General features: G+C 39.4%; 2 protein-coding genes across 3 annotated transcripts in view; one reads left to right on the top strand and one right to left on the bottom strand.

The window, feature by feature from the left end:
- Positions 1-24,027, top strand: part of LOC311151129 (pinopsin-like) — a gene marked incomplete at both ends in the record, with an annotated part of 75,150 nt that extends 51,123 nt beyond the window's left edge. Inside the window, 2 exons of the mRNA XM_084201334.1 lie at positions 717-950; positions 23,812-24,027. Coding sequence (XP_084057460.1) covers positions 717-950; positions 23,812-24,027 — 450 coding nt within the window. The remainder of the gene's footprint in view (positions 1-716; positions 951-23,811) is intronic.
- ST6GAL2 (ST6 beta-galactoside alpha-2,6-sialyltransferase 2) overlaps positions 21,901-26,231 on the bottom strand; it is a gene marked incomplete at both ends in the record, with an annotated part of 45,781 nt that continues 41,450 nt past the window's right edge. For both annotated transcript variants that reach the window (XM_084201333.1, XM_084201332.1), the window contains one exon: positions 21,901-22,169. In XM_084201333.1, the coding sequence (XP_084057459.1) occupies positions 21,901-22,169 (269 nt within the window). The remainder of the gene's footprint in view (positions 22,170-26,231) is intronic.

Here is a 26,231-nt window from a genome sequence, read left to right as displayed (position 1 = left end):
GCACACTTTTTTTAAGAGCACAAAAACCTGTTTCTGATCATTATCAGGAGCGAAGCCCTTTTACCAAAATGGTTAAGTACCTGGAAGAAAGAGTTTAGAAGGAATGAATCCTACCACTTAAATCTTCATCAAGTGATTCAGCAAGGCTTCTCTGATCTCCCACTCCAAGTATGACCATGGCTAACACTGTGCCAGGCCAGCTGAGGCTTTATCTAGTGTTGAAAAGATCCAAGGACAGAGATACTAAGCACAGTCCCAGTGCTGCTCTGCTGTTTCCACAGCCTTGACAGAAAATACTTCTGGTGGTTCAGATGTGCTATGTAAATCTTCATCTCAGGCAAGTTCTGTGTACCGGCATAATTTGAATGGAAGCATGGTACATTTACACAAAATTCCATACCTTAAAAGCAACTGCAGATGACTTAACATCTGTTTAGGACTAGATGCTTTGACACCTTTCTATATTTGCTCCAACCTCCACTGGGACTCTGGTTTATGCTGGCATGCAGTGTGGTCTCTGCAAAGCTTCCCCTAGTGCCTGATGGAGATGATGAAAGTCTTTTCACTGCATTCAGTCACTTTTGGGTTTGCATTTTCTGGAACTACAGTGTTGATTGTTATTGCTGATCCAAGACCAATAGTCCCAGGTTGCTCATGCAGTCAATCCAACAGCTCTCTGCTGGTTAAATTTTATCTCTTCTTAAACCTCTCCTTAGGTTGGAAAAATCCACAAGAATGCTGCCCGCAAAAGAGAATACCACGTCCTGTTCATGGTGATCACTACAGTTATCTGTTACCTGCTGTGCTGGATTCCATATGGGGTTATAGCATTACTTGCAACATTTGGCAAGCCAGGTACTGTTACTCCAGTTACAAGCATCATACCTTCCATCCTAGCAAAAAGCAGCACTGTTTGTAATCCCATTATCTACATACTTATGAATAAACAGGTAAGACATGCATTATTTTTAAAGTGTATTTTCTTCAGGGTCTATCAGATATTCTTGACCATTGTGACTACCTGTCTTACAGATGTATCTTTAAGGACATTGAAAGCTTATCCAAACAATACTACTGTTTGCAAACAACAGCATATTGCTGGATAGGAAGAACAGAAAAATGTTAAAATGTTTGCTTACTGAAATTGCTTGTGTTCTTCTGAGGGCACACTGGGTATTAGTTTGTATCCTTCAGAGTTAGTTGCAAAAAGCATTTACAAAAGGAATACTCAAACATTTGGTGAGGTTAAGGAGTGGGGGCAAAAATGGACAAGGCGACAAGGGGATTTCATGACCTTGAAAACAAAATAAAGGAGACCATTTGCAAATACCATTTTCATGATAGATCCCCTTGAAACTAAATAACATTGCAGTTGGTGTTTTATGGACATCTACATCCTTACTGTTAAATTCACAGTTCAGCTACATGCCAAAATACATAATGAATTTTGTCTCAAGAGCACCAAGGCATATTCTAAAATTCCTACATCCAGTTCAGGTCTCTCATTCCTGTAAATGCCATTGTCAGTACTCAAAATTGAGCCTCCTAATATTTCTGTGTTGACAATTCTGACTCTAAAGTTTGATAATGGCAGATCTGGAAGTTTTGAATTGTTTTGCAGTAAAAAATCTAAAAAAATATGCATAGTTTATGAAAACTTTTTTTTTATTAGAATATGTGTTGGATATTGTTCTGTTTTCTTTCCTCATCGTGTCCATTACAAAGCAAAGAAACACCCTTCATCTTTTCTGGCTCAGTGTATGCTGGAGCCCACCCTTAGTATTTATCAACAGCAGCAATATATTATTATGGAGCTGAGACAAGGGAAGAGTTAAAGGTAACAGCCAAATATATTCAAGTTTTGCCACAGCCTGAGATCATTCTTGGCCTGCTTCATCTAACCTAAATTTCTTAAACAACAAAGAATCTACTCTTGGAATTTGAGGGGGAAATCTCAAGCAAGCTGTGAAACCTCCTTGAAATCAGAAGGAAAAAGTTCTATTCCCTTCCCAAGACCAGGGCTTCATTTCACCTAGTTTGAGGTGACATTGAAGCAGAGAGAACAGTCCATTTGAAAAGTGTTAATGCTGAAGAAAACCAGTAACTTTTCTTCCTTACCTTTTACAATTCTTATGAAAACTTCTCAACAGCAGCATCTGTCTTACTTCTTTATTCTCTGAACACATTGACTGAGGTCCTTGACTGAGAGATAGTCTGATTGTGCTGTGATCACTGGAGCAGGTAATATAATATTGATAACAGATACATTTTGGCATTGTCTTTACACATGGAGATGTGATGAGCCACCCTGAAGGGGAGGTGCTTGGTCAGATTTGGGATAGATACTTTTTACTAATCAAACCAAAATGATAGCTAATGTGCAGCATTAACCTGCAGCTCTCCTCTGCTGTGCTACTGTGCATTAGCAGTGAAAATAATTGGTTTTAACTGACACTGAGAAATGTGCTTTACTCAAGAAGGTGAAAGCCATCCCTTTGTCTGTTCCTCCTCCTTTCAGAACAGGAACAATAGTAACACCCCCATACAATGTGTCACTGGTGTTCTTGGCACCTCTGTAGTTGTTCTCACACTTTCTTGTAAATTTAACACCTCAGGAAAAGAAGTTGTTCATCTTCCTGGCACTCATCTTTCCTGGTCTTCATGCTTAGCTGAGAATTGTCACGGAAGGCTGGTGCCTCCCAGCACAGAAACTATCTGGTCTGCAGAAATTATCTGGACTGCATTTTTCACAGTTCTCTGTTTGCAGATGTGAGGTACCACAGAGGGGTATTTATTCCTGCCCCTTAAAATTACACAGAACATATGCCAGAATTGTTAGCTCTCTACGTATAAGTCTTTTTGTTCTGGGAAATGCCCCAAAGATTGGGAAGTGGTGTTGGTTGACTGCAGTTGTGGTGTTAGCTTCCAGCTGTCATAAATCTCTGCAGAGTATCATGGAAGCATCAGCCTGAGTCAGCTTTAAAACTCATCCTACAAAGCACATCTTTAAATTAACTCTCAAGCAGTCCCTGAGTCACTTTCATGGTCCTGGAAATCTAGAAAAACAGTTTTGTCTTTGGCATTGCCTACTGCACTGACCTGAGGTGGTAAATCGCTGAGGAAAATAGTGAACTTCTTTCCAGCTGCAGGAACTCCCTCAGATGGGATGGCATGAGGTACGCTGCTGTCCTTCTTCCTGTGCTGTCCTCCAGGAGGAGAGAGATGTGCTGTTTAAGCTGGAGTGTTACTGGGCTTATAACATGCCAGGCAGACATCAAGATTCACTGACAAAACTGAAGCACTAAATTGCCTGAGACCAAATGATGCTGGGGTGAAGCTGGAGGAGACAGTAGAGGAGATCCCATTTTCCCTGTTCTCTCTTTATGGAAGGCTCTTTTGGCCCTTGGCAATATGACTGTTTGTGCCTGGGGCAGCTTACCCAAGGGTCAGGTCCCAAAAAGGCAGCACACAGCCAAGCAGCTGGGCAAGGTCAGCATGCACTTTCAGTGCATCAGTCCTTTATAATTATATAGTTAATGTAGTTATGCATGTTTTGTTTCATCTTCTCCTTCCTCTCTCAGTGTATTTTATTCCCCTTACATATCCCTGTCAAGTTCCCATTGTTCAAACTTCCACCCATGCAGCCACCCCAAACAGATTTTTAATGACAGCTCTGACTACCTTCCTTTCACCATGATGGTGCTGACAGAACCCTGCTCTTTCACATGTTACATGTAAGCAAGTATTAAGCATTCACTCAGGAGATATGGAGTTTCTCTGTAGCCATGGGTTTGCTGTTGAGGAGGTGATCACTGGGAGAATCCTGTTGTTGTGTGTTCCACATGAACAGCATGGGAATTCAACATGGAAGTGCTTTCTGGCTGCTATAACTGTGCATGAGGACATACTGCACTAAGAAACAGGGATTATTAGCTGGATAGCCTAATGGTGTGGCAGCTTCAGAGGTTTACCTTGTTTTCACGTACCAGAAATTTATTTTTTATTGACACAGAAGTCAAGATACTAATAACAAGTGTTCAAGAAGGTGTGGTTATGGATGAGATCACAGTGAGATTGAGTGAATCTCCACTCATTTCACAAAATCTGAAGATGGCACTCAGAGAAAATAGAAATTTGCTGCATTCCTACTGACTGCCAAATTTAAGTCAAGTTTAGACCTTTATCACTTACAGATCTAGAGAACCAATTGTTTGAAAACTACAGGTGAGATTACAAGTCACAATCTTTGCTGAAGCAAAATAGCCTTGCTCCCCTGCAGCTCATGAGCTTTACATTAATTTCTTTCACATTTTTTGTTGCTCAGATAGTGCATCTAAGTCTCCCTGGACTACTGAAACTCAGGCTAGCACCTCTAATACTCTGTTGCATATTACAATTGGATAAAAGGTCCACTCACACCATGTGATCAGTAATGTGCTATTTCTGGTGTCAGAAAGTGCCTCTGAGCAAAATAAGGAGGGACAGTGTGAGGAAAGGGATGTATTAAATGTGAATACAAGTCCCTGATTAGTGATTTGATTTCTACTGTCTGTCTTCTTGTATTAAAATCATTGCACTTTTAAAAAATAGGTGACCCTTTCATTTTCCCCAAGGATCTTGAGAAATGATGCTCAAAAGAATATACACACTTACTTGAAAGTCTTTACTACTATGACCTTTCCAATTTTATCATGTAATGGAACATGATGGGTAAGGGAGAAATTAAGGAGAAATAATGATAAACTAAGACATCTTTTTTTTTTTTTTTCTGAAGAGATTTGAATAATAATGATAATGATGTACTTAGGGAGTGTTCCTCAATGGGACCCAAGCTCAACATCCCACATCAGACACCTCCCAGGTGCCTCTGCTGTGGCTCTGACAGTCCCCAGGAAGCGAAACCACCTCCTCTTAGCTAATGACTGCCTTGTTGCTCAGGCCTGCCTCCTCCAGGGCCTTTGTGGAACTTCCCAGCTGCCAGATGAATAATAAAGAGTTTTTCTGTCCATAATAATAATAATTCTATTTGTTCTCTATATATGCAGTTTTCTAGCACCCCTTTTCAATCCTTCTTGATCTTACCTTTTGCACTGAACAGGGAGAAATGCAGATGAACTTTGGGAAAGGGAGAGACACGTGATGGTGATTAAAAAAAAATAACCTTAATATTCCTCCACTGGCTGTTATAACAGCAATATTTTCAGTCATTTCTCATGGGATATTTTGCAGTTTTCAGTATTTCCAACAAAAGGTAATGGCTAAGTTTTAAAGCTGGAGGAATATGTGTGTAAGTTAACAGTGTATTTTATAAGTTGCTCATTTTCACATTTGGAATGATAAAATATTTTAGCTGTGTGAGAACACAGAACTACAGATCCAGAAAGACAGTATGCAATTCAGACACAATTGTGCCAAATTTCATTTTATACATAAACTGGGACACTTCTATTAAGTCCTGAAAAGAGTCCTTGTTTGCTTAGTTCATACCCTTGAGAGGCTTGTGGAGTTACCATAGAATTTATTATCTTGTTATAATTTTTCATTAAAATTCACTTAGCTTTCAATACTCATGTTCTGCTTTTTTTCCCCCCTCTTTGTCTGGTAGCTTAGCTGTCTTTGAGTAATTAATAGTCAAAATAGAATGGCACACCCAAGCTCTTCAGTTGAAAATAGGTCAAGTCAAAATGATCTCTTACTGCAGAATACCCTACTATAGTACAGCTCAGAAATGTTTTGACTTTATTTCTCTGCCAACATATAGTGTTATGACTTTCTAAAGCAGAGGGGCAAAGAGAAAAAAGGTCTCAAGGGCACCTTTGCTGCTGTCATAAGGTATAATTGCATTTCACACAGTAAGTTTTGAATTACTTTATGAATTTCTCTTGCAGCTCATGACAAAAAGATCAGTTCAGGTAAATAACTTGGGCATTTAACCAGGGCTCCAAGCAACCCCAGCCAGACTTCATGCTGCCCCAGGCTATATCCTTTGATACATCTTGTCTATGTTGACATGTTCTGCCTGTCCTGGACTGGCTTCAATATCACAAAAGGGTTTAGAACTTACTTCTTTTAGACCCAGGGCAAAACTAGGAGCAGGAAGCCAGACCACCTCTTAGGCAAGCAAAATGCTGAATAAAGTTGAAAACTAATGCAGGGGAATGATGAAGAGAAATACAGGATAAGCACATGTTTTAAACTGTATAATAGTTATAAAGCCAGATTTTTGTTTTCTGGCCAGGGAATACATCAATGGAAATGAAATCCAGTTAAAAGACCCCTCTTCTGGAAGGCACAGAAAGTGAATGGCAGCAATATCTCTTTTAATCTTATTTTAAACAGGACCTAATATGTTAATATTTCTTCCTGCATTGCTCCTTTCATAGCAACAGAGAAACATGAGGCTTCACAGAAGTGGGAAGAGACCTCCATATTAGACAAGGGAAATAAATGGGTCGGAAATCAAGGGGAAAATGCAGTGAGCAGGGTTTGTAGCAAAGATGATGGGATCTTTTTGTAGTCCATATCCACTCTGCAAAAGAAAACGGGCATTTCTGAAAGGAGAAGAGAGGAGACTCCAAAGAGGGTGAAGCTGCAGTGTTGAATTTGAATTGACTACCTCAGCAAAAAGAGAGAAGAAGGGCCCAATATTGTTTGGCCTCCTCATCATGGACATAAGAGGATTGCATGTACCCTCAGATGACACCAAACTAAGTGATACCCTTTATGTGCCTGAGGGAAGAGATGCCATTCATGGGGACCTTTACAGGCTTGAGGAGTGAGCCTGAGCAAATGCTATGAAGTTCAGCGACGTCAAGTGCAAGGTCCTGCACTTTTTCAGGGCAACCCCCAGTATCTATACAGAATGGGAAACTGAGAGCAGCCCCATGGAGAAGGACTTGGCAGTACTGGGGAGTGAAAAGCTGCACATGACCAGTCAATGTGAGCTTACAGCCCAGAAAGCCAATTGTACCTTGGGCTGCATCCAAAGCAGCATGGCCAGCAGAGCCCTCTACCCTGCTCTGCTGGGGCTGCACCTTTGGTACTGCATCCAGCTCTGGGCTCCCAGCACAGGAAAGACCTGTTGGAGCAAGTCCAGAATAAGGTCATAATAACAGTCAGAGAGCTGAAAGTCTTCTCCAGGGAAGAAAGGCTTGAGTTTGTGTCGCTCAGCATGGAGTAGAGAAGGCTTGGAGGAAATCTTGTGTTTTTCAGTACATAGAGGGGGCTTATAAGGAAGACAGATAGAGACTTTTCACTTGGGTCTGTAGTGACAGGGAAAGGGGCAATGCTTTTAAATGAAAAGAAGGCAGATTTATACTGAATATATATATATATATATATATATATTTACTTTTTTTTAACAAAGAGGATAAAAAGACAGGTTGTCCAGATAAGTGTGGAAACCCTGCAGATACCCTGAATTGTTCAAGGCCAGGCTGGACTGGGCTTTGAAAAGCACAATCCTGTGAAAGATGTCCCTGCCCATGGCATGGTGGTTGGAACTAGATGATCTTTAAAGGTCCCTTCCAACCCAACCCAACCCAACCCAACCCATGATAACAGTCTATGATACAGGAAGTAATCTTTTCATATAACATATGAATAGGTCTTTTCTTGTCTCTTCCACTTATTCTCTAAACCTGAATGGACTAACCTATTTCTTCAAACGTTTAAGTGATCAATGTAATTTAGAATAAGCCCCCTAGGCATGATGCAGGTAAGCCTTTTGTTATATTTGGACCAGCCAAATTTCAAAACAAAAGCATAGCTGTATCTCAGTTTAAGAGGTCATGTCCACTCTACTGCATCTTCATTGCTATTAGCTTAGAGAAGTGTGAACTTTGCCTCAACTGCTTCCTGACAACCTTGTAGGCCACGCTGGTCAATAGAAGGGATCAGAGTCACACTAACCCTAATGGAGACAGGGAAATAAATCAGCATAAACTGCAATGGTTGGATGACAGGAGATTTACCTTGCTGCCTGTTTGAGGGCTAGCAAGGAACTAGCTGTAGGGGAAGACTTGACCTCTAGAATCATTGTCACTACCTAAAAAGCAGCAAAACAACAAACTGTTTAAGGATTCAGATAAATTGTAGGGTTACACATCTAAAATTTTCTCCTGAACAGGAAAAACAGCTTCAGTCAAATAGTTTGCCCTTGCCTACCATGATTAGCCTCCAGTTGTGCTGGCAGTTTCAGAACTTCATTTACAACCAGCTGTTTCTCATACACTTCCACCTATAACATTAAACCTGCAGGATAGGTTGATAGATAAATGGAAATTTCCAGTATTCAGAGCTTACTGTAGAGCAAGAAATGTGGTATGTTCACAGCTAAAAGAAAGGTGTTAGGATTTTTGTAAGCAAGGTCCCTTGGTAGTCCATTGCTTTTGCAAGTGGACATCACAGGAAGCTCAGACAAAGTGGTGTTTCTTTGCTGGCTTCACAGGTACATCCTCAAGGGAGAGTCTAGAGGGTCAAGAGCTCATCCAGTCCTAAGAGAAATACAGGGGGGGGAAAGGATGAAATATGAGCAATTGTGCTCTTTCTCACTTTCCATTATTTCAGTATGATCTAGAAGTTGTGTGAAAGCACTTGGCAGTTAAGTTTCTTTTCTGAACTGATTTCCAAGTTTGGTGCAGACAGTTAAAGTCCTACAAAGGCATATGTGATCCACAGGGAATCTAAACTTGAGCTACTCTTCAAAATGGCATTGCCAAGCCCCACTGAATGGATGTCACAGTGTCTTCTGTTGCAGTGGTCTAAACTGCAATGGCAAGTCAAGGATCAGAATCAATTTTAGCCCACACCTTGGTTTGATTAAGGTCAAACATTTATTTAGCCTCAGAATTTCCCGTTTCAATTCTAATATTCCTGTTTTTCTATGTCTGAAGTTATGTTTTATAAGTAGGACTCCAGTTAAGCATTTGGTACTACTTAGCACTTCACAGCTGAATACAAGCACAGGTCAGGAGAAGAAAACAGAATACAACATTCTGTAATGCAGTGCAATACAGCATATTAGATAAACAAAGATTTTAGTTGCTTTATGAGGAGAATCAAATTCAACAGATGAAAAAGTATTGAACAAGTAAGCGCAACCCTAGTGGTGACAGAGCCTCTAATTTTCCTCTCCTGTTCAATAACTGAGTAATCTTTTGTCATATGATAGTGGCATAATACTAAAATTTTATTCAGAGCAGGACAATTTTTCTACATATTGTGTCAATTGAGATTACTTGTCAGAGTTCTACTGTGTGTACCAGGTGTATTTTTGCAGTCATGTATCTTACTACAAATTGAAGCAAGAATTGTTTCAGATTAGATGGATGGAGAAAAAAAACCAAAATGAGTTTTCCTAGACAGAGAATATTTTTCAGCATCTATATACCTCCACTAAATAAATATTTTTAATTGAGTTAATCCTTGGCATCCTTTGAAGCATATGATTATCATCATCCTAATCTTACAGCAGGAGAAATTTGAGGATTAAAGACTTGGATTACTGCTCAGACCCTCATGAACTTGCTTGACAATTCTAATTCAAATCTGTAAACTTTATTTTATGATTTTATCCTGATGTCCTTCTTCCTCCAGGGCAAAAGATCTGCTGTACTCAATTGCTACAGTATGGAAAATACAATATAAAAGTGTACTGGGCCTGTAATTCATTAGAATAACCCCCTTCTCATTATAAATGGCATCATTTAATGCAATTCAGAAATCTGACTGTGTCCAAATGAAAATAAATTTGAAGGATCATTGTCTTTTGAAGTAGAAGCTGTTACAGAGCTTTGCTCCCCTGATGTTTAGTATAATAACTGCTCTCAAACTAAATGTATTTGTATCTAGTTCATAAACCTGTATTCCTCAAAAAGCCCTTCTTCTTTGGTAGTTGTCTTTTCCTCATACTGGGATACCATAAACAGATCACTTTCTACCCCCACATTGCTAGTGTGAACTAGTTTAGTTCTTTTCATAATTTCATGTTCAAAATAAATATTCAAATTATCATTTTGGTACTCATGCTTGGAACTGGGTATTTAATTTGGGAATCTTTTTAGGCACTTGATGTTAATAGAGAACCAACCAATGTAGTTGGAGTTATTTCTTGTTTCTGTCTTGTTTGCAGTGTCTAACTCTCTTGATTATTATTATCTTCAGAATCTGAGCTGAAAACAAGAACATCAGCGCTACAGTGGCCTCTTAAATCCCTTTATCTAAATTAGAATCAGATTTTCAGAAATGGGTATATAGAAATATGTGCAAGAGGTCTGCTACATAAGGAACAACCATTGCATGCTGAGTACTTTATGGATGACCTTGCTTCAGATGTAATGTTCAAACCCTGCAGGGAAAACACTTACTCAAGACCTTACAACTCACCCAAGGCTTTACAGGACTTCTGTGTTTGCTGGATTTAGGCCAATAGAAATTCACTACAAGCAGGATTCAAAGGTCACCCAAAAACTTGTATCACTTGTCTTCCTTTTCACCTTCACTACTCTTCACCTCTCTCACAGCAAGCACCAGCTACAAAATCAAGGAATTTCTATGTGAGTTAGAAAACAAAACCCAGGCATGTTTGTCACTTGTTAGTCAATTTCCTAGTAAAGCATTTTTTCAGTGTGAAATGTGGCTTTTTCAATATTAGAGAAGCTGTTAATTTGGCCAATTTTATTTTCAGTGGGAAAAAAAAAAGGATATTTCAGCCCAGACCTCCATGCTTAAGCTTCTACACCTTGGATCTTGTCAAAAGTATCTGCTTTTCAAGAAGAACACTACCCTTCACCCAGCAGATCAAGCTCTCTGACCAGACTGTATCCCTTATGTGGCTCAGCAGTGGCTCAGTCAGGAGAGGAAATGCAGGGAAATGTAGCCCAGCCCAGCGATCTAATCTATAGGGGAACAGTCAGAATGAAGTTGAACTATAGATCCATAAAAACATCTGCATGTAACTGGATATTTTGACAGTCCTGGGTTTGTCTGGAATGTTTTGATAATTTGTTTTGTTTTTGTTCAACACGAGAAAGAAATTATAGAAGAATTAAAAATTCTGTCAGAACAGAATTCTCATTTCTCAGCCCAATGGGTTCTGTTATTCCATTACTCACACATAAAACCAAATGACTGCCACAAAAACACAGTCACAAATCAACCCCCTCTCAGTAATTTCTAATTCTGCCTTGGGTAAAATCAATACTTACTTGCCTGCAAACCAAGATAAAAGTAAAACCCATGGAAGACTTAGTCCTCATCCTTTATACCCACCACTTACTGTACTGAGGCTCTCATTTCTTGATAAAGTGTTAAGTGCCCTCGTCCAGCAGTAGAATGCTTATCTGGCAATTAAAAGGTTCTTCCAGCATTCCCATATCACAGAACTTCCTGTATCTCATTCATAGCAATTGATGGAAATACAATTTTGGGCAACAGAATCAACAGGGCAGGTAGTCAGGAAATCTAGGGGAGAAGGAGGCTTGTAAGGACCTATGTTCTACCAGAGGTAGAATTAACAAGTGCCAAGGAAGAAGAATCAGTAGGTAAAATGTCTAAGAGCTGCTGAAGTTTCTGTGTGCATGTGACTTAAAAGAATGCAAGAGTGACCAACACTCAAACAAAAAGACCTTGAGAAATTCACAAGGGAAGATAGTCATTAGTATTTTACTACAAAAATAACCTCATGGAAAGAACAGTTTGGATTTCCTTGTGCAGTGTTCGGGGTCTCAGCCATAATGAAACTCTGTAAGGAACATCTGGAAGATCTGCTTTCCCTAAATGTGTTACATAGCCAAAGACAGTTCATAAACTACTCCCCCAAAAAGAAAACCACCCAATCACAAACACCACCACCCCCACCCCACCCCCCCCCAACACAATAAGATCACATTTCTGTAAATATTTAGTAATGTACTATATTCATAGCAAGATTGGGGCAGGAGTACACCAACATAAACCCATCACAGTCAGCTGCAGTCTTCATTTTAATCCATTTGGGCTGATCTAGAGTCCATGGCTGAAGAATTGAAAATACAAGAAAAAACTGGGTCAGCAGAACAGCATATTAACTGTAACTAAGCAAACACATAGATTTTTCAAGTGTCAAAATACTTCTCATTGTTATGCTTTCAACTTTCAGCAAAATGAGGGCTATTTTAAAATGATCTGGGAATCATTCATCCCATATTATGGTGGTAATAGACCCTTCATTTCTCCTTACAAAGTAGAATGTTACTGTAGGGACTGGTAAATTTACTGCTGCCTCTGTTAGTCAGGATCCATCAATCACACTGCAAAACCCTAAACAATTCTAACTTATGGAATGGGAATAGGAAACAGAGGGAGGATGCTTTTTTTTTCTGCTATTCACTGAAGTTCCTCATCTTGCTTTAGGAAACTCTTAAGTTTCTTTTAGGTAGGAGGAATTAACTTCACATGCTGCTTGTATTGTATACTGTATGGGGTTTAGTAACTCTGTTTAAGGCCAGGGAAGAGCATTTATGAGATAAATTTGACAACTGATCCATTTTTCCTGCAGTGATAAACCCATTGAAAGCAACCATGTGCTGTCTTAAACCAGTGTGCATTGAAGACACAGTAGTATTGTTAATATTTGCTTTCATGTGCATAATCAATCCCTTTGAAGTTCAGCAGTCATGCTGATTGCACTGAAGTATGGGCAAAGAAGAGTTTCTCCCTGTTTCCTCTGACAGAATAACTATCCTCACTTTATGATCCCTTCAGCTTTGATCTCTCACTTTGCTAACTTTATATGAGAGCACATGTTTCATGGGGACTTATCTAAAAGGAGTATTTTAAGATAATTATCTGAGTAGCATGTTATAACCATGAAAATAAGGCAATATTTCTCAGACTTGTTATATGCTCTGTTGTTTCTGCCTTCCTTGCTTTTCTGCCATGGAACAACTTTGTTAATATTATTTTGGTAACAGCTTACACATTTTCTTCTTGTCTCTACTTCTTGGGATGCTACAACTGCTCATTAAAATGCCTAATGTCCTAACAGCTACATTCAGCCCCATTCATTTGTAAAGTCTAAATTAGGCTCATCAGATAGCTTATAATTTTATTTGTATAGATAAAAGCAAGCACTAGAAATAACTGAAAATCAATCCAACACTTCCAAAGAGGAATACTGCTAGGGGAGAAAAGTAATGGTACTTGTTCCAGTTGGAAGCATGAGCTAAGACTCCTATCCCCTCTACTGAAACAGCAGGCTCAGAAACAGGTCCAGAACCAAACCTTACCCACTTTTCCTTTCTGGTCAACTGTCTTCTTCATGCCCAGGATACAGCACTTTATTTAAACCTCCTGGCTCATGTGCCTCATGGGCAGTAGGGCTGGGCCTAGGGGCAGACCTGTGGCACTTTTAGCTTGCCCAAGACACATGCTGCATGTTTCTTGCCTTAATCTGCCAAAAATTTTTCATTTGGCAAATGAAAAATTGACATTTTGCTTATCTTAGTCCAAAGTGTAGATACTTTAGACTGAGAATGCTGCCTAGTGTACAGAACATCAGACAACTTACAAGTAATGAACTCTAACTTCTTGAGGCACTTTCATGTTATGCTTCCTATAACTGCTATCACCAAACAAGAAAATAAAGATAACATTTTTTATCTTAAAAAATAAAACAAAGCCTTTTAGATTTATGCAAACCAAAACAACCCAGAATTGCCCAAACCTCTTCCATTACCAACACTCCCACCCCCAGCACCCCAAGGGCCTCACTACCACAGGATGCATACCTGCTGCACATGGCAGCAGCAGTGCAGGATGCAGCCAGTACAACCTATCCACCAGTGCTCCAGGAATGGGGGTGGAAAACAACTACTGTTTAGAAGGTGGGGCAGTAAAATATTTTAATCAGGCAGCTCAGTTGCAGGCAGACAACTGTCTGGGAGCCAGGTAATTAACAGCAGCTGACACAGCCTGGAGTCAGCTCTGGCAGTAGTTTTCCCCTCTGGCTACTTCCATAAAACCAAGGCACCTGTGATGCCTATTGCCTGCCCTCCATAACCCTCAGGGTTCTCACAAGCTTATAAGGAATTATTGCTACAGTAATTATCCCCTACCTGTCAGCATCTTGGAACCAAGTAGAAATTTGATTTGTATTTTTCTATGTGCAGACACAGGTCACCAGAGGAAATTAGTTGTCTTATTTCAATTATCGTAGAGATGACTATAAGCACAGGGAGGCAGTTGTTCGGAATGTAGGACTGTAACCCTGATAGTCTTTTCTCAGTTAAATTTGTGGAATTAATTTGTTTACAAAGAAGCTGAGCTCCAGCAGAAGCCTGTTGTTAGGTCTACTATAGTTCTTCATTTTAAGATCACATCCCAGCACACTAAACCTGACAGCAGCAATACGAGCACCAACAGATGAGTTGGGTTTCTTTCAGATGTGCAGAAAAAAACTTTAGAAAACAAAATGCCAAACCCAAGTGACTATTAGGAAAAAGCAACAGTCCTGCCTATCTGTTGTGGTACATCTTCTAGCTGTTTCTTTCTGTTTTCTTGGTGCCTTTCATAATTCCTTGTCTCTCCCCCTTCCTTTCACTCCTCCTTCTTTACTTTTATAATTTCTAAGAATCCAGCAATCACACTAGCAGTGATTCCCCCTATGATCTGTCACAACCTACTTGTGCTGCCAGTCTTCTGGTGGCTATTCTGCCTCCAGTTTAAAAAAGCCCACTATATTACTGCATTATAATACTTCTCAGTCAGCTTAATATAATCAGTTAATATTTTCATCAAATTAAATAAGCATTTACTTAGCTTACTTTTTGGAAAAAGAAATAACAGTGCTTCCTTGCCTTGGTTAAGGCATGAAGATTTGGGGTGAGACTATACTTCCATAACAGTACTGCCATTTTTTGAAGTGCAGTCTTTGGAGTAACTTACTGTGTAGGAAAGTAGAATCTAAAAAAACAAGAAAGGATATCTATATGGAGTAGACACTGGTAAATTTTGGGGTGCAGCAGATAAATCCATGCTATTCTGATGAAGTAATCACATTTGTCACCCTGTAAAGACCAAGATACCAGAAAAGCTAGAACAGAAATCCTGGAAAACAAACCACAGGTGGTAGTGTACTGTTCACACAGTAAGATACTCTTTAATCACTCCTGCAGGTGTAGTTACCTGCAGAAGATGGTGGATGTGATTATAATAAAAGACTGACTCCTCCCTTGCTTGACTAGCTGTTCTTATCACAGTACACAGAATAGTTTGGTTTGGAAGGTCACTTTTAAAGCTCATCCAGTCCTACCCCCCTGCAATGATCAGGAACTTCTTCAACTCAGACAGGTTGTTCAAAGTACCATCCAACCTGACCTTGAATATTTCCAGGGATGGGACAACTACCACCTCTCTGGACAACCTGTTCCAGTGTTCCCCCGTGCTCATCATAAGAAATTTCTTTCTTGTATCTAATCAAAATCTACACTATTTTAGATTAAAACCATTACTCCTTGTCCTATTGCTACAGGCCCTACTAAAAAGCCAGTCCCATCTCTCTTATAAGTCCACTTTAAATACTGAAAGGCCACAATAAAGTCTTCCCAGAGCCTTCTCCAGGCTGAACAACCCCAACTGTCTCAGCCTTTCCTCATCAGAGAGGCACTCAAGCCCTCTGACCTCCTTGTGGGCCTCCTCTGGATTTGCTCCAACAAGTCCATGTCCTCCTTATGCTGGAGGTCCCAGGTCTGGATGCAGTACTCTAGCTGGGGTCTCACCAGAGCAGAGGGGAGGGGGAGAATCTCTTCGACAAGTTCAAGACAGCAAGCTGAATTAAAAATCCTGAGATATGTCTTTCAGCCAGATCACAGCAGGTAGACATACAGATATACAGGCAGACCAAAACGTCTGTGTGAAGTTTCACCTGTCCATAGAACTATGTCCCTAAGAACAACTCAAGTGAAACACAGCTGGCTTCTATGAGTAAAACAATAAAAAGTACTTCCAACAAAGGCACGTTGTTCAAAAAAGGGCAGTGCAACTCTGGGAATAAACCTGAAAATGAGTTGCCTCCAAGGCTCCCTGAGATACTATCAGAAAGGTAATGTCACACCTCCTCTAGCTGTCCCTGCTGAAGAATAGTGTGTAAGCAAGATGTGTACCCCACACAATAGAGTTAATGGATTTACACCTCCTACTGAGGTGGAGTTTGAGGGCAGTGAGACAAGAATGTCCTCTCTGATGTCACAGACAGTGAAGGTGACTGAGCATTTAACAGACAGGAACACAGCGATCATATTTTCTTGCTAGCTTTTTAAATGAAAAAAGGGAAGTTGCTGGATTTAAAAGGTATCAATTAGTTTCTTCATGCATAGGTCCCAGCATTTAGTTTATCCTCTAGAGTATCTCACTGATGTGAGTTTTCTGAGAGGTGTAACTGGCATATCATGGCAGTAACTAGCCTCTCAACACTGTCTGTCAGGAGCTGGTACAATACACAGGATGAGCTGTGTGATTATAGTCTGCCAGGAGAGTACATGATGGCCATCCAACTGTTATCATTCCATAATGTGTAACCAGCTGTCTTGTTGGCATGGACTCAAGATGAGTCCCTGGGATGAAAACACTGATTAGCACCTCCACTGGCCCAACTCAGGCCCCTGTGTAGCTCAAGTGCTACCAAAAAGCAGCAGTATGCCCCACATTTAATGGATGTGAGCAGGCTTGTTGTGGTTGAATTATACAGTACTTATCACAGACTGAAGGGCAAGTTACATTTTCCCTTTGGTGAGCTGTTTTTAATTTTAATCAATAATTTATTAAAAGGCCTGTTCTTCTCCCTTAAACACAACACTGGATTCCTTGAATAGGTAGCCCAGCCATTTAGCTGAAGTCTATCAGTGTCATAGAAGTACATCCCCAAGTCATCAGAGCATGACCTCCTTGCTTGACAATCACCAGAAATTTACTGCTCAGAAATTGACTGAGCAGTATGGTGAATATATTCTCCCAGGGAATCCTAACACATCTGCTCGGGTACACATGTTCACTTTAGAATAAAACTGTCTTTACAATATTTGCCTCTTTTCTGTAGTTTTACCATGATACCTCCTTGTCTGATTAGCTGTCCATTTCCATTTGAGATTTCATTGAAATTGTGGGCAGAACTGACAGGCGCTTTCCCTCTTTTGTTCCACCTGTATTTCAGTGTCATTCATTTAAGGCAATATGAAAAGACCAGCACCCCTAAACAAATGAAAACAAATGTTTTATTTACAGGAAAAAATCTGTACACTGTGTATACATAAAAATATACAAAATCATAATAGAAAATATAAAAAGTGTTAAAATGTATACAAACACTGCTTAAAAATGTGACTCCTGTAAAATCTTAAGGTTTGTTATTAGAGTACACATTCATTTAAAAAAATCATCATACAAAATAATTCTCAAAGCTATTAAAAAGGTACACAGTCTATATTTGAATAGTTCAATGACTACATATTTTAAGAGTGATGAGATGATATGAAAAAAAGTAAGGCTTTTACACACAACTCTTATTTCAAGAACAAAATTCTGAATCTGATTGCTAAGCCAGAGAGAAGACATCTGCACTGTCAAATTTCATTAAGTGATTCACGTACCCCTGACATGGGCTACTTTAATTTCAAACAGTTAAATCAGGTATGGTCCTTGTGTGTGAGAGGACAGATGCTGGGAAAGATTCAAATCATTTTAACAGCAGGCTTCTGAATTACCTACTTCAAAGCAGGATTTCATTTAAATATGCATCAACTTTAAAAAGCATGAAGGGAAAAATAGTAACCATTTATTGTTGCAGTCAATGCATTTAATACTCCTTTCATAATACATCTGTGTCACTGTCCAAATGGCATTTTCCATACTTAAAAACTTCTGAAGAAAAAAGAAATAAAAAACCCCACTAAGGATTGCTCCACATGTGTTTTGAACTCCTGTTTAATTCAATCAGTCTCTAAAATGACTGCTCAGTCTGTGCAACCAGTGAGTGTAGACACTTGTCTTCATTTTAAAAAAAAAACTCTTTTGGTTTATCTGACTTTGGCAAGAGATCTACAGCAACAAGTTCAGAATTCGGATGTCTTCACCAAAGAAAATGTCTTTACCAAAGACAAGAAAATTGCTTAAATTAAATTTGTACAGAGTATATTAGAATGTTTATATCACCCCTCTCTCTCTCTCCAAAGGTACAGCATGGTAATTTCACTGAATTTACCAGAGTTTCTACAGCATAAAATTGCACAACAAGGTAAAAAAAGATGGAGTAGTTTAATCCAAGGACAGACTGAGCTATGAGTTTATGCTGAGGTAACCTTTAAAACTGTAGAGGAATGGAACAAAATAATGATTTTTTTATAGTAAAAAGATTTTGGCTCAAAATGAGGCAAAATACTCCATAATTTTTTCTTGATTAAACAAAAGAATACCTTGATTTAACCATCCAAAACTGAATGCATAAAATAATAGAGCACCACAAGTCAGAAAAGTTACAGAATTCACAGTGGGGAAAGAAGAGCATAATTAAATTCAGCATAAACTCAGTGCACTTCCTTAAACTGCTGCTGTGTTTCTGGTTTGTTCCAGTTAACTTTAACTGTTGTCCACAGCACCAGGGCACAGAAATGAGGCTCAATAGTGTTTGAAGGCAACTTGTTCCTACTTGTCAGTAAAATTCCATAAATTTAAAGCCTACAAGTGCAAAGGGAGCTCAGGGACCCAATAGCAGAGGCAATTGCTTGGCTGATGATGCACCTTGAGATGCACCAGGTTTGTGCAAACCTCTCTTGTCTAGGTGCTGTCCCACTCAGTGTGGGGCAGCCACATGAGAGTGCTATGAAGCCATGCCTGTATCTTTTCCCCAAAAAGTCCCATGATCTTGGTGAAAAAACACACTTCCTTTCACATAGCTCCATTTAACATGCATCTAAACCCAGCACTCTCACCCATTATTTTTAGAAGAGCTGTGGTTCAAGTGTTGTTACACGTTGACTGTTTTAAATTTACTGAATGTGGTTCTTTTCAAACATTTCTCTGCCCTCACAAGGGACAGGCAAATGCCCATGAATTCAAAAACACTCAGAGGGCTCTTATAAAGCCTGAGTGCCAATGCCACAGAGTAGCACCTCTGCAGGTCCTCTTATGTTTCCCCTTAATTTCTGCCCCTTCCCCCCTTGCAGCAAGTGGAGGGGAGCCCTCAAATAGCAGATCGAACACACTTGCACTTGTGCCAGAATCTGAAGGAGGACAAGACAAGGTAGGAGAGAAAATGCTCTTTAAACAACCACAATGTGTTTGAGCAGGCAGACCAGAAAATCATCACAGTGGATACCAGTGTTAAAAAGCCATTCCAGGCTCATTTTTTAAAGGTGGCATCACAGGTTGGTCTTCCTCCTCTGTGAGCAAACGTTTGCAGCACAGCTCTGCAGCATCTTCTGAGGTGATGGTGCTACAACAACCGCATTTGCACTTATGGAAGGAGGACTGACTGCCATATAAGGAAGGATATGGCAAAGAAAAAATTTTGGCTGCAAGGGCTTGAGTGTGCAGGCCAGTAAATTAAAAATATACAGTTCATTATATAACATCTCAGACCTGGTTCTGCATTGGTATATAAATGATGTACTGAGTAGGTATATTTAGCACTTGTTACATGAAATGTTATAATTTGCCTTGTTCTGTATAAGCAACAGTTATGCTGATTATTCTGAAAAGATATTGAGAGAATAAATAATACTACAAAATCCTGCTGTGGGTGGTTGAGCAATGCAGTTAGTATTTTTCTTTGTGAAAATGGAAATTAAAAGTTAGTGGTTGAAGGCCAGTCAAAGTGATTTTTTTTTTCTTTTTGGAACTCTAGAAATTTCTGCTTATTGGAAAGTAGCATATTCACTAGTCTTAGAAAGCTAAACTCTCTTCCTTTACAGTTCTGTCATAGCTAACCCAGGGTACAGCAGAGAGAGACATACTTGATCGCACTGCTTATGTTTTGCAAACAGGGGACCAAACATATGGAAAAATAGATTAGTTCTGTGTAGGCTATCTATCCTCCATGCATTTAAATAAGAATGTTATTAACTTCAAGAATAAAAGTTGCCACCACACATAACATTAAAAAGAAATCAGTATGTAATACATCCAGAGTCCAAGCCTAGTATGAGTAGAACTTATTGATCTTGATATGTACCAAAATGTGTTATGGACATAACTATCCATACAACACAGAAGTACAGTTATTAGATCATCTACACATGATTTCTGTCAACAAGAAGAATCTTAAGATCATCATAAAGCCCAAAAAAGAAGATTAAGTCCTATGTAAGACATTTGTTCTTCATTTTGAGGAAGGAAAATAATCCTTCCAAAAGATCCTTCCAATACTGCTTCCCAAAGAGCTGAGCAAGAGAAAAAGGATTTTGTGATTATCCTTACATTAAAATTGAAGGTGAAATAGTCATTAATGTTGTTTACTTTTCTTTGTCTTTCTGGCAAAAGGCTTTTTGCTTAAGTCAAAACACAAAAAACACTTTCCACCATAACCAGTCAGCTATTCTTTTCAATGTCCCTTTGAGCTGTCTGCCTTTTTTACTGGATGGACATGAGTAGGATATAGCTGTGCTTTTGTGTACACATATTCCTGCTGAACTTACTCTAAAAGAAAATGTACAGTCAGGTGGGAAAAAAAAACAAACCAAAAAACTGATGAAACAACTCTAGACCATTAACTTTTAGAATTGCCTTAAAGAATATTGTCCTTGTGTGTTATGAATGAAAATACCAAGCCATCTCCATATGCTATCTGTTGTCAGTTTCTTTTGCAGGCATTACAGCTTTTCTGGGTTATAGTCTTTCAAGCATTAAGTAAAAAATGCTGATATCATCTTCTTTTGTCAGAAAACTTCTCCTTTCAGAACAGCAAGAACTTGTGAGCAAGTGACTTTGATTCAGATACCAATGAAACACCTAAAAATAATGTCTGTATTCCTGAATGCTATCTTTGTTGACAAGTGGTGAGCCCCTCTATGCTTGCTTTTCAGTGTAATGGGTGAATGCTGCCCAGCCTCCCTTGGCTTTCTCTGGATCTTTTGTATCTGAGCAGACTGGGGGAAGGCACCTTTTCCATCTCACACCATCCTGATAGTCCTTTCAGGGAGAGTTTTTCTTCCTAATTGGGTTACAAATATGTACTTTTTTCTCTAAAGAAATGGTTTCTCTCTTCCCTCTTCAGTCAGTGTGAGCATGGGAGACTGGCATAGAAAACCACATCCAGTAGTTTAACAGGTTTAGCTGTGTACAGCCATCTCTGATTGCATACACTTCAGGGCTGCCCTAAACCCCTGTTCAGCTGGAGGCCTGGAACTGAGCCTATGTAGGAACAGGCATTAAAATCTGTTCTAATGAATGACTGCACAGCTTGGAGTAGCAATTACTTCATTCTGGGAGAGTGTGAAAATCCCATGGAGCCACAGGAAATGCTGCATTGTTCAACTGGCCGCTCTGTACATACATGAACAGCAGAGGCTGTTTCACAATGCCAGGTCTGACAGTTAAATAAATTCATTAAAAAAAACTTACAGCCTAGCATATGTGGCATGACACCACTGACAAATTCTGACAGTCACACCAACAATGATACATTATATTTCTGCCTAAGTATGTCCTTTGCACCTTCATGAACCAAGCTTTTACTTTTTTCTGTAACTATTTGCAAAGCAGTAATAAATACTCAGGCTCAGAAAAGAAGTATTCCTCATGCCTGCTACTTAATTACAATTTATAGACTCAAGACTAGATTGGTCTAAGATATATTTTTTCAAGTATTCTCTTCTTGTTTATAGTACGACAGTAGTACCTTATTGCACATTGTTTCTGAAAGACTTACTTCTACAAGTGTGGGAAATTATTTCGTTTGGGGCACTTGACAGCTTTGAACCCTGGCAAAATGACTTTCCCCTTCCGATACAGATCATCCTGCAAACCTTTGTTCATCCTCTGCACCAGGAGCTTCTCGTAGAGCAGTGGATGGTAGGCCCCTAAGGTGCAAGCTGCATCGTAGTAGAGTTCATGGTAGTGACACAGGTCGGTCTGTCGCACCGAAGGGATGTACTCGTACACGTGCACTTCATTACACATGGACATCATGATGAGGATACCTGCAACAAGAAGTGAAAACAAAAGTGAGCACCAGCTTTCACTTTTCTCACAGAAATTTCCCTGCAGTCATCCAATCTATTTTTTGTTTCCTTCTTTTCTTTGCTGTCGCACACCTTAAGCATTCTGTAAAATCATTACGTTCAGCAATTGTTCCTTTTATTTGAGCAGCTTTCACTTGTCCCTGATACTGTGATCCCTGTAGAGTCAACAGGGTAGGTAACAGTCGTAAAGAAAGAGTGAAAATCCTGTAAAGAACTTGCATATCACCATCAGCCTCCTGAGTGAGAAGACTGCTCTTTCCCACTTCCCCCCATTAACTCTATGGGCTGTCCACAAAACATTCCTCACAAGAATCCTTGAAACATCTCCACCTTATCGCAATATTGGTCTTTCTTAGTCTGAAATGGAACCAATTCCACTTTTCCCATCCACTTGCTTCTCTCTAAGCAGCGAGACTAGGCCAAACACATGCAGAAGGGCATATAAAGAAACATCACCCATGAAGTGGTGGCACAGAAGCCCACAGCTTCAGACAAGTCTCATGGAACGACACCAGAGACAAATTCCTACTTAAAGCAGTGCTGTCATAAGGAAAAGCCCCTCACCACTTCCTTGCTCAGCAAGGAGAAATTCACAAAATGCCAACCCATTCTTTTATGCCACATGTCAATGGCTCACTATCATCAGCACCATCAATTGTGATCTTTATAGCCTTGAAACAAGAGAAATATTGCTGTTGCAGCTGCACATTTTCATATGGACTAATACCAGATAATGGTCAACAACATTGCCTAAACTACAATAGTTTCACATCAGTCACAGCTCCTGGAAGATTCTTCTGTTTCACAAAGCCATGCAAAAGGGAAGTGACATGAAATAAGTTTTGGATGCCATTTATTTTTTTAAGATTTCACTTAGAAAATAAATCTGTGAAGAAAATGTATTGAGGCACTTGTAGCATTACTGGTATCCCTATCTGTGGAATAGGATTGTCAGCTCTCAGAGGAGGTAGGTGTGTAGCTCTGCTCACTTGGCACTTACAGATGAGTGTAACTGTTGTTTGGGGCTTTTTTCTGCACAACAGCTTTGGCATCATCAAAGGTGTTTTGGGTAGATCTCAGAAGTGAAACGAATTACGATAAAAAATTCTTTTTTGTTTCTTAATTAAGCAAAGCCATTTTCTGAAGTTCACTTTACAATTTGGGAATGCAGGGATTTCAATGGCTTCCTAATGAAAAGAACCCTATGTTCTCCCTGCTGTGTATCATTAGATTATCAAAATGACTTTTCCCTGCCTGATGTGTGAAGTAAATGAAAACCAATTATTTCTGTGATTAAATATTTTATCATAAATTAAAGGTTCTGAAAATATTTTATAATTGTTCTACAGCTTTACACTCTACAGAATCTACAGTGTTAGAAAAGCATATCTATTCTGAAGTTCTCAAATTTGAGTGAACTTTAGTCTTAAGCAGCCACAAACACATATTCATGGTGAAAAAATATTTAATCCCTATTTGAAAAAAAAAGTACAATCTTAATAAACCAAGTTTCCTTGCATTGAAGATGTTATAGAGATGCTCTGAACTGTAACTTCCCAAGCAGCTATATCTAGAATTGTTTGGTTTTTTGTTGTTTTAGTTTTACAAATGCTTTCGCCAGCTTTTCCACTGCCAACCTCCTTCCTCCACTGATGGAGAGCCCACCTACCATTCCAAGGTAACCGTTATCCAGCTGGACCAGAGGGCGGACGGTGGAAACGTGTGCAATAATGAACCACATCCAGAAACAGACGGTAAAATGACTACTCTCCTGTGCACAGAGACAACTTCAAAAGCTATACCAGCATCATCTTAGACAAACTGGCTCTGATGGAAAATACAAGCCTTAACCAAAGTGTGTTTGATTTCACTGCCACATTACCAAGCTAGCTCTACAAGTAATCAAGGAAGCTGCCGTTTGTGGGATTGAAAAACTGTCAAGAACAAACATTGTGACTCCTTAATAACAGAAAATTAGCCACTTAGCTCCAGATATGGTTCAACCATGAAAAAAATTTAAGCAGTATCATTGACTTTCCTGTAAATTAATTAATGGAGAACTTAGAAGTGGTAGAGTTTAACCTTCTAATCATCAGTGGTTCAGTGTCCTCCAGAATCAACCAAAAAGGTATGCTGGGCTATCTAATTTAGCTCCTTACTCTTCCTGCCTGGTTCCATCCAGACCATGTCTTGGGATTTCAGTCTAGGTTGCTCATAAATAACCATAGCTTCTACTTATGTTTTTCCCAATGATGTTTGGCAGGAGGAAAGACATTGACTTGGCAGACTATTTTTTGAGTGGTAACTGCTAAGTTATAGCACATTCTTGTGTTGAAGTCTGAAAGATGAGCTACAACAAGTAGAGATTACCACACACAGAACCGTCCCTGTGCTAGAGACTTATCTGTCCTGGTGGAATCAGGAGGACTCCTGGTACTTCCAGGCCTTGTGTACGTGTCCAATGCTCAAACCCTAGTCTGGGCAAAAATGATGGTCAGTGCCAGGCTGTTCTTCCTTTAGCACCTCTAACACTACAGACCTCCAGCCCATGGGACCAACAGCGTGGTACAACCAGGACTTCCATCCATCCACCCCGTCTGTGGGTGAGATGCAGGATAACACATGAACCTGAGGAGGTGGGGCCCTCTACTTAGCTGGCAGAGCCCCCACATTCTCCCTTGAAATTATCTGCTGCTTTGCACTGCATTTAAAAAAACAAAACAAAACAAAACAAAACAAGAAAACAAGGGGCGGAGGAGGAAGAATTAAAAAAAAAAGTTCGTTTTGGATAGGAAGCCATCTTTTTTGTATAAATACAGTCCTCTCTAAAATAGAGAAGAAATGGTTTCGTTTCTGCCTCATGCCTTGGAGTATGTGAAACCCCTCCACAGGAAACAGTCCTAGTGTTATGGAGCCATTACTGCAAACTCCGTTTACAAAAAATGTCAATTGAACATTTTTAAAAGAATAGCAGTAATTTAGACCATTAGGACATTTACATCAGTCCATGTACCAAGATATATTCAGGTTTTATTCAATGTTTTTTCTAATGCCATGTGTCTAGGTTGTTTTTCCTAAGTCCCTAAAACAGCACTGCCAACCAAGCTCCCTGGACTACAGGTCTCACATTCCATCCCATGTTTTTTCATACCACTCTTTAACCTCCATTCCTCTCTTTGCTTGGTTTTAACATTGCAGGGAGCTACTGACATCTTTATCCCGCAGATATAAGTGTGCCAAGTTGTCTATTTAGCTTCTGTGATATTATACATTTTTTAAATCACCAATTGCTTTGTGCCACTTGCATGACTCCCAAAATAGTTTTTACATTATGTCTGAACTTTAATGTTTTGGTTGCAGTCTCAAAACTAAAGAAGAGGAATGTGCCTGACTGCTTTCAGATATAATCTTGGTTCCATTAACTCATTTTGCTTGCCTGTCTATTCTGAGAAGTCCCGCATTGCTTCCCAATTGTTATCTTTACACATTCTGTCTGTATTACTGCTTTCTAAGTTTCTCTTTTGTGGCTGAATTTCTTGGCATTTTCTCCCACACCTGTATTGCCAAAGTGTGCCTTGTTTATGCTCTATCCCTGTACTACCCTCTGAGTATGTCTTTACACTTATTTCTTTTGTCTGTGTACTTTTCACATCACTGCTTAATTCACATATCTGCATCGACTTTGTTCCCTATCTCAACACTCCTCCAGGATTATCAGTATGAATGAAAACCTCATTGTTTGACAGCCTGTAAGGTGAAGAATTTCCATATGATACACTTCAATATTTGTCTTTGGTAACAGTCCTTGCAACAATTTTCAGGTCAATGCACAACTATTTTATATATAAAACAGCACAGGCTGTCTCACATGTGACCTAAGGAGCTATTAATAAACAGGATGGGACAATCATTGTCCCAACACAGTATAGAGTCTGGACAGAATTAATCTTACTGTTCATGCCCATCTCTGACCTTGCTGGTTTAAAACATTCTTTACAGACAATGCAGGAGACAGGTATT

The sequence above is a fragment of the Fringilla coelebs genome (genome assembly GCF_963513975.1).
Source record: "Fringilla coelebs genome assembly, chromosome: 2".
In the NCBI taxonomy this organism is placed as follows: Eukaryota; Metazoa; Chordata; class Aves; order Passeriformes; family Fringillidae; genus Fringilla; species Fringilla coelebs.
This window is presented reverse-complemented; position numbering and strand designations above follow the sequence as displayed.